Source organism: Balaenoptera borealis, assembly GCF_965194805.1.
Source record: "Balaenoptera borealis genome assembly, chromosome: 8".
Taxonomy (NCBI): Eukaryota; Metazoa; Chordata; class Mammalia; order Artiodactyla; family Balaenopteridae; genus Balaenoptera; species Balaenoptera borealis.
Window position 1 is genome coordinate 47,603,054 of NC_138865.1, and position 9,142 is coordinate 47,612,195.

The window sequence follows — 9,142 nt, forward strand, 5'->3', positions numbered from 1 at the left end:
CAGGCCCAGGTTTTTTCTCAGACTCCCTCCCGGCAGCTGTGGTGCACTAGCCCCCCAAGGCTGTCCTCACGCAGCCAACCCCAGTCCTCTCCCAGGGGTCTGACCTACAAAGCCCAAGCCTCAGCACCCAGCTCCCACCTTCCCCTGCAAGTGAGCTGACAAGTGTCTCAGGCTGGTGAGTGCCGGTCAGCACTGATCCTCCATGTGGTAATCTCTCTGCTCGGCACTCCACACCTCTGTTGCTGCCCTCTCCTCCGAGACTCTGAAGCTCCCCCGTCCCATCCCCACCAGTGAGGGGGCTTCCTAGTGTGTGGAAACTTTTCATCCTTCACAGCTCCCTTCCAGAGGGGCAGGTCCTGTCCCAATTTCATTGTCTCTCTTTTTCTTTTTTCTTTTGCCCTACCCAGTTACATGGGGATTTTCTCACCTTTTTGGAAGTCTAAGGTCCCCTACCACCATTCAGTAGTTGTTCTGTAGGCACTCTTCCACATGTAGATGTATTTTTGATGTATTTGTGGTGAGGAAGGTGATCTCCACGTCTTACTCTTCCACCATCTTGCAGGTCTCTCCCCTAAGTTTCCCTTTTATTCCTTCTTTGACCTGTTCATTATTTAGGAATGTGTAATTCAATTTTCACATATTAATGTATTTCCAAAATATCCTGCCATTGATTTATAATATAGTACCATTGTGGTCAGAGAACATACTTTGTATGATTTCAGTCCTTTTAAATTTATTAAGGATTGTTTTATGACTTAACATGGGATCTGCCCTAGAAAATGTTCCATGTGTACTTGAAAAGTATATGTATTCTGTTCTTGTTGTGTGGTGTATTCAATAGATGTCTATTAGGTATAATCGCTTCATAGTTTTGTTGAAGTATTCCATTTTTTTCTTGATATTCTGACTTGTATCCATTATTGAAAGTGTAGTATTGAAGTTTCTGATTGTTGTTGTTTCTCCAATTCTATCAGTTTTTGCTTTGTGTATTTTGGTGCTCTGGTATAAGATGCGTATTTGTTTATAGTCATTATGTCTTTCTGATAGATTAACACTCTTATCATTATAAAATGTTTTTCTTTGTCTCTGATGACAACTTCTGTTTTAAAGATTATACTGTCTGGCGTTAGTGCAGCCACTCCAACTATCTTTAATTAGTGCTTACAAAGTATCTCTCTTTTCTTCCTTTTGCTTTCAACCTATTTTGTCTTTGAATTTAGTGTGTGTCTTGTAGACGGCATACAGTTGACCCATATTTTCCCCCATTCTTCCAAATGTAAATGGAATGTTTAATCCATTTACATTTAATGCAGTGACTCATAACTAATAAAGTAGGATTTATTGATACATCATCCATTTTGCAATGTGATTTTTATGTCTTGTGTCCTTTTATTTCCTCTACAATTATTGCTTTGTTTTGGGTTAAATATTGTCCAGTATACCATTTAAATGCCCATGTCATTTCTTTGACTCTATCTTTTGAATTATTTTCTTAATGTTTATAGTAAGGGTTACAATTACCATCTTAACTTGTGACAATCTGGTTCAAACTAAAACTAACTTAATTTCAATAGTATTCAAAAATTTACTCCAGTATATTTCTTTCTACCCCTCCTTTATACCATTACTGTCATATAAATTACATCGTTATATATTATAAAACCTGTAATTCAATTTTATAATTCTTGCTTTATGTTATTGTCTCTTAAAATAAATAGAAGAAGAAATAGATTACAAACAAATACATATTTATTCTCTTATATATTTTCCTGTGAAGTTACATTTACCAGTGTTCTTTATTTCTTCACATGGATTCAAATTACCATCTAGTGTCCTTCTCAGACTGAAGGAATCCCTTTAGCAATTCTTGCAGGATAGATCTGCTAATGACAGATTCCCTCAGAGTTTATCTGGGAATGTCTTCATTTCTCCTCCATTGTAAGGAAGAGTTTAGTTGAGTATAGAATTCTTGGTTAACAGTCTTTTTCTTTCAACACTTTGAGATGTCATTCCACTGTTTCCATGGTTTCTGATGAGAAATCAGCTTTTAATTTTATTAAAGATCCTTTGTACATAATGTCATTTTTCTCTTACTATTGATATTTTCAAGACTTTCTTTTTGTCTTTGACTTTCATCAGTTTGACTGTGACATGTCTAAGTGTGGCTCTCTGTGAATAAATTCTACTTGGAGTTTGTTGAGCTTCATGGATGTATGGGTTAATATTTTACATAATATTTGGGAAGTTTTTGGCAATTATTTCTTCAATATTTTTTCTGCTCCTTTCTCTTTCTCCTTTTCCTGTGAAACTCACATTATGTGTATGTAGGTATGTTTGATGGTGTCCCACAGGCATCTGAGGCTTTGTTCATTTTATCTTGCTCTTTTTTCTTCTCCTGAAGCTGAATAATCTCTATTGATCTATCTTTAGGTTCACTGATTATTTCTTCTGCTAGCTCGTATCTGTGGTTGAGCCCCTACGGTGAATTGTTCATGTAATTTTTGTACTTTTTAACTCCAGAACTTCAAATTTTTTTTTCTATTTTTATTTCTCTTTATTGGTACTATCTATTTGATGAAACATCATTTTCACACTTTCCTTTAATTCTCTAGACATCATTCCATTAATTTTTTAAACATATTTTACAATAGCTGATTTAAAGTCTGTGTCTACTAAGTCCCAAATCTGGGCTTTCTCAGGAGCATTTTCTCTTGGCTGCTTTTTTTCTTCCTGTTAGTGGTATACTTTCCTGTTTCTTTACATGTCTCATGACTTTTTGTAGAAAACTATACAGTTAAATAATGTATCATAATAACTCTAGGGTCAGGTAGGTATTTATTTTGTTGCTAGGTTTTTGTAATTGCTTTTCTTATTGCTACTTACTTGCTTACTGATTTTTCTGAACTAATTCTCTAGATTCTGTATTGCTTCCAGTGTATGGACACTAAGTCCTCTGGTGGCATTTTTTTTTTAAGTTCTTTTATTATTTATTTTAGGAGTCATCCTGTGTCAGTACAATTTAGTGGTCAGCCAATGACTGGTTAGAAAAGTTTCTTAAATGCCTTTTCTGTATGTCTTCCACCCTTTTTATCCCTTCCCATGAGAGGATCTATGTGAGAAGGCATGCCTTCAAACTTGTTGCAGTTTATACGACAGCCTTAGCTTTTACTTCTGTTTGTGCCGGGTTTCAAGGTCAGCCACTAGTGAGTTATTGGGAGCTTCTCTTTTCCCAGGTCTTTCTTGGGTCACCTCTTACGCCCTAAGAATATGTCAGAGCTTTTCAAAGTTTCAAAATCTAGTTCTCCAAGATTTCCTTTTAAATTCCTAGCCGGGTTCTTGTTTACCCACCTGAAATCATAGCCTTAGGTAGCTGCCATATTGTCACCCATTTACTATTGTTTTGATAGTACTCTGGGGATAGGTTTTTTTTTTTTTCCTCCCATGAGCTGAACTCTGAGTCCAATCAAATACCCATGGCACTCTGGGAATAGAGATTTTTCCAGGAAGCTGCTTGTTCGGACAAAATACTGACTGTGCTCTGGGGATGATGCCTTTAATGTAGCTCTAAAAGAGTTCTGTCCTTTCTGTTGGCTATCAGGCTGCCAATTTTTTGCAGCTATGGTGCCACTAAGCTGGGGAGAAAGGCGGGTAGGAATAGCCTCAAGCTAAAATGTTAGAGACACCACTGTCTTACCGAGGTTCAGTAGTTTCTCTTGGACAATTTTCAGTTTTTTTCTGTGGCTTTGGCTAATTTTCCGAGTTTTAAATGGTTGGTTTTAGTTGTTTTGCCAGTATTTGTATTGTTTTTGTGGGACAGTTTGTGGAGGTTCTTGTCCTACCATTCCGGAAGTCTGTCTCATCTAGGATTCTGTATAAGTTAAAGAATAATGGCAAAGCAAAGAAACAAAAAAGGAGCCTCTTAAAGAGAAATGTTACCCTTTTTCTTCCAGCTTTGTCTTTTTCTGTATCCCTGTCTTGTCTTCTGTACTGTCTTCCAACCTCCCTATGGCGTTCTCTCTGTGATGGTTTAGTGTAGTGAGGAGAGTCTTGGCTTCGGAACTTGAGCACACCTGGATTCCATTTCTAGCTCTGCAACAGTAAGCAATATACTGACTTTCCTTCAGTCTCAGTTTCCTCATATAAATTGGTGATCCTCATAGTATCACAATAAAGATTAAATGAGAAAACTTTTAATGAGCTTATTCCAGACCTGTACATACTAGGTGCACAATAAATTATTAATATAATATACAATTTATTATTCTTTATTTGGTTCTCTCCTTTCATCCCTTTTTACTGACCTATCTTAATGAGTTTTGGTGTAAAAATAGTAATTAATGGGTTTAGGAAAGTAACTTATAGAAGAAAGATAATGAAAAGAGAATCATGTCTTTCCTTTGCTGTGTGATCTTAAGCAAATTATTTAGCCACTTTGAGCCTTAGCGTCCTCACCTTTTAAATGAGAATACTAGTATGTGCCTCTGATATGTTAGGGCCTAGCTTTGAGAATCAAATGAGTTCATGACACCGTAGGCTTGTGGAGGCTTTGCACCATGCACTGTCTGCAAACGTACAGTGGTCTCTAGTATGTGAAGGTAAGTGTCTGGTTCTTGGATTAGATTCATGGGATTAAGTTTACTTTTTTTTTTTCTTCTCAGAAAACATAAACATAGAATGTAAAATAAGTTGCTTATTATTTGTGGCACCATTTCCCCCCATCTTTTGAGTTAGATAAGTATTTTGCCATATTTATCCATTATGTAGCAAATGACATTTATTGTTCATAGACTTTGGATTTAATATTTTCATTTAATTATTCACTTTGTGATTTAGGCTAAAATAGAAGAAAAGGCCATTTATGAATGCTGTAGCAGTCGAAATATGTATGTGAACATAGCAAGAAATACTCTGAAGAAGCTGAGAGACCAAGGTAATGTCTTTTCAATTAAGTGATAAGATAAAAAGTTGTGATTAACACCTGACACTGAATGTGTTTTCTTCATTAGCAGGGTTGTTTTTAGATATTCAATGAAATGTATGTTTTAAATATTCTGTTGAGTCGAACGTGCAGGTGGCATTTTTTGGTTGAAAGTAACAAGTTAGACTTGAACTTAGATGTAAATATAACCTCACTGAGAGAGGTTATCACTGATATATTTAAATTTGATTTCTGGTTATAAAAGTAATTCACCTCCATGTGGAATAGTATCAGTACTTCTCAACTTTTTAAAAATCAGTATTGTCCCCCTAATAAATCTATTTTTTCTACCTCCTTCACTCCCAGTAAAATGAAGTACTGAGGGATAATATTTTATCAGTTAAATTGGGTTTTGTAGAGCCACATACTATTGTAATATCTAAGATTTTTTTCATTCCTCAAGAGCCAATTTTACTCCTCTGGGGGCAGTACAACCCCCGTTGAGAATACGTGGCATGAGTTCAAATAATACAGAAAAACATCTTTTAAAAAAACAGTCAAAGACAACTGTCTTCCAGATCTCTTATATAGACCCTCCTTTACATGACTACAGAGATATATATAATATTCATGAATACAATCATTTTATATACAGTGTGTCTAACTTTTTTTACTCAGTAAGGTATCATAGAAGTCTTTTGTCAGTTAACCTGGAATCCATGTTCATATCTAGATCTGTATCATACTTTTTAAAGACTGCATGAAACTCTATTGTATAGAACCTATACTATAAATATTCCATTCTATGGAATCTATAATATAGATGAACTAAACGCCTTTTGGTGTTTAGATTGCTTACATTTTTTTTGAGTATAAATTCTGTGATAAATATGTGTGGGCATGTTAGCACATTAACATTTACTTAAACCCGAGCATATGTATCTTTAGCATAAATTCCTGTACACAGAGAAGCTAGCAGAAAGGGTCTGCATGTTTAAGATTGGTAAATATTGTTTTCTTTTTTTAATTTTATTTATTTATTTATTTTTGGCTGCGTTGGGTCTTCATTGCTATGCGAGGGCTTTTCTCTAGTTGCGGCAAGCGGGGGCTACTCTTCGTTGCAGTGCGTGGGCTTCTCATTGCGGTGGCTTCTCTTGTTGCAGAGCACAGGCCCTAGGCGCATGGGCTTCAGTAGGTGTGGCACATGGACTCAGTAGTTGTGGCTCACAGGCTCTAGAGCACAGGCTCAGTAGTTGTGGCGCATGGGCTTAGTTGCTCCGCGGCATGTGGGATCTTCCCAGACCAGGGCTCAAACCCATTTCCCCTGCATTGGCAGGCGGATTCTTAACCACTGCGCCACCAGGGAAGCCCTGGTAAATATTGTTAACTACCCCAGAAAGGGTTTGTCCATTTACGTTGCCCACTAATGGTGGAGTATGTGGTTTTCCTCACACTCTGCCGAACTTTCTTATTTATCCTATTTCAGAGTGTGAAGGTATATTAAAAAAAAAAAAAGTTATTTTAGTATCTTTTATTACTACGAAGTTGAAGATGTTTATTTCTCTTTTAAAATTTGCTCTTTGTATCCTTCTGCCCCCCTTTATAAATTGTCCTATTCATTTGGGACAGCCTTTTACATATTCTCTTTTAATATACTGCAGGTATTTTCTTCAGTTTGTCACTTGCGCGTCAGCCTTATTTATACTTTTTTTTTTATATATAATATAGAGGTTATTTTCAAAGCGTAATCAATCTCTTTTTTATTGGTTCCTGGGTTTCGTGTCATGCTTTGAAAGTCTGTTCCATTCTCAAGAATATAAAAACTGTTCATCTGTGATTCCTTTATGGCATTTTTTTAATGTACAACACTTTAAGTAGACTTAAATACATGTATTAAAATATACGAGATCTCTTAGATTAGTATTTTCATGGCATTCTAGCTTCCCCCCCTCTTTTTCTCATATTAAATATAGCACATAGAAATAGAACATGCAGGTCTAAGTACATATTTTAAGTATTCCCAATGAAAATAGAAATGGTTTGCAAGCTGTTACAGTTGTGGTAAATGATGGTATAAAACTCAGTGACTCAAATTTAGACATGCTCTATCCAGTAGTCAAAATGTATTAGTTTTAGCAAATGGGAAATCCTGATCTTTTTAGTAGTTGAGTAGATATAACTTTTTCCCAGTTTGGAATTGGTTATGAAGATGTTTGCCCTCACAGGTTGGGTGGATGTTTTAAAATAAAAAGAAATATTTTATTATACTGTAGACCTTTTTATGTTCTGTATGTTTTTATGAAGTAGATAAAAATACTTCATCTCAGGAGAAAAGTTCTCATATGTTTTAGATGTGTCTGAAAGCAGTAACAGCAATAAGACAACTGGATTGAAAAAGAATGAAAAGAAAAACGGTAAGCTTACTGTGATAACGATAGGCCCTTGCAATTGTGACCTTAAAGGGGAAGTAAATTTGGTAGACTGCAGCTATTAAACTGTTGTGTTTGTGAAGGATCAGCTGCATACTTTGTACATGTGCTATCCTTTTTAAAAACTTGTATAAATTGGAGATGAACAAATGGACTTTGATTTAAGTAATATTTGGGTAGAATTCTCAACTTTTTCTTTTCTTTTGGTAGTTAACGTACGTCTAGTCAGCAAGAGTAGTTCTGCTCAAATTTTCAAACTCTACCTGCATTGGAATTACCTGGAAATCTTGTTAAGAATGCAGATTGTGATTCAGTAGGTCTGGGTACAGCCTCAAAGTCTGAATTTATAACAAGGAAGAAGGTAGAGGAAATAATTTGGTTGTATTTTGAATAAAACCAGATGGTTGTGCTTCTCTTTTTAAAAAAAAAGCCTCATGTAAGAATTGAAACAATGTAGATGCTTTTAGAATCCCTTAATACTCCTCATAACAAAGAGTTTTTTGTTTTACAAAAGAGTTTGCTAAAGCATGTCTAGTAAGTTCTGCTAAAGTTGTTAATAATAAATTAGAGAAACTTTCTCGAGAGCTCATTAGAGTGAGGGGATCTGGGACTGGGTTACTGGTGTTGGGAAGAGATCCTTGAGCTATTTTGCCCTTGTGAGAGTCATCAGGGTTCCCATTGTCTCCTGCTTGTAAGCTTTTGTACTTTTCTCATCTGAGTGAGTATTAAGAACTGTTATGCAAGATTTGGAACCAGAAATCCTGGGTTTGTGTATCGACTGCTGTGTGACTTTGGTCATGTGTCCTTACTTTTCTGAGCCTCGTCTAACTCATCTGTAAAAATGAAGTCAGTTCACTTGCCGTTCTGGCTTAATAAAGTTTAAATCAACATGCTTAGAACAGGTTTCAGCCTGCTTAATATGCACCAGCCATTACTGATATAATTCTTACTTTCCCATCTCTCACCCAAAGCTTAGGACATCACGTGGTCCAGGGAACAATATTGATTTGTTGTGGCTGTTATTGAAGGACACGAAGACTTGGATTCTTTTAGACTACTGTCTTACTTAATGTTAATCAGAATCCTAGCATTTCATATCTAAAAGGGTTAGTAAACTCTAACCTTACCACTACTTAAAAAGGAAAAAAAAGCAATTAAAATTTTATTGAACAGCTTTGCTTTTTCTTTTAGTGCTCACAGGAATTATTCTCTACAGACATCTTAAAGACTACCTTCTAACTGAAGAACAGTTCCGTGAAAATAACTACCCCCAACCCAACCCTGACAAACCAGGAAATATTCTTTTAAACCCAGGCATGACAAAAACTCTTGTAAATGATCGAAAGTATGTGGGTCCAGAAATTATCCTTTCTACACGCTAAGACTGGAGCCCTAAAAATCCCAGTGTTCTGGGACTTCCCTGGTGGTCCAATGGCTAAGACTCCATGCTCCCAATGCAGGGGGGCCCAGGTTTGATCCCTGGTCAGGGAACTAGAGCCCACATTCAGCAACTAAGTCCCACGCTGCAACTGAAGATCCTGCATGCGACAATGAAGATCCCACGTGCCACAACTAAGACCCAGCGCAGAAATCTAAGGTTTCTCCTTGATTCTCCATTTTCCTTCCCTCCCTACACAGTTTGCAACAGGTCCATTTGACCCTGCCTCCAAAACATGCCCCAAAGTCCCCATTCCTCTTTCTCTCCCCAGAGACTATCTGAGCCCAGGCCACAGACATCTCTTGCCTAGATTCTTCCAGTGGCTCCGCATTGGCCCTCCAATGACACAGTTCTCTC

General features: G+C 36.6%; 1 protein-coding gene across 2 annotated transcripts in view; it reads left to right on the top strand.

Moving 5' to 3' along the window:
* Nucleotides 1–8,929, top strand: part of LOC309632746 (uncharacterized protein) — a gene marked incomplete at its 5' end in the record, with an annotated part of 29,825 nt that extends 20,896 nt beyond the window's left edge. The window contains 3 exons of one of the 2 annotated variants that reach the window (XM_082400545.1): nucleotides 4,834–4,930; nucleotides 7,270–7,332; nucleotides 8,539–8,929. In XM_082400545.1, the coding sequence (XP_082256671.1) occupies nucleotides 4,834–4,930; nucleotides 7,270–7,332; nucleotides 8,539–8,729 (351 nt within the window). In that variant the 3' untranslated portion in view covers nucleotides 8,730–8,929. Of the gene's footprint in view, nucleotides 1–4,833; nucleotides 4,931–7,269; nucleotides 7,333–8,538 lie in introns of those variants that run through there. The other variant, XR_014247042.1, reaches the window with a different exon arrangement.
* Nucleotides 8,930–9,142: the final 213 nt, after the last annotated feature.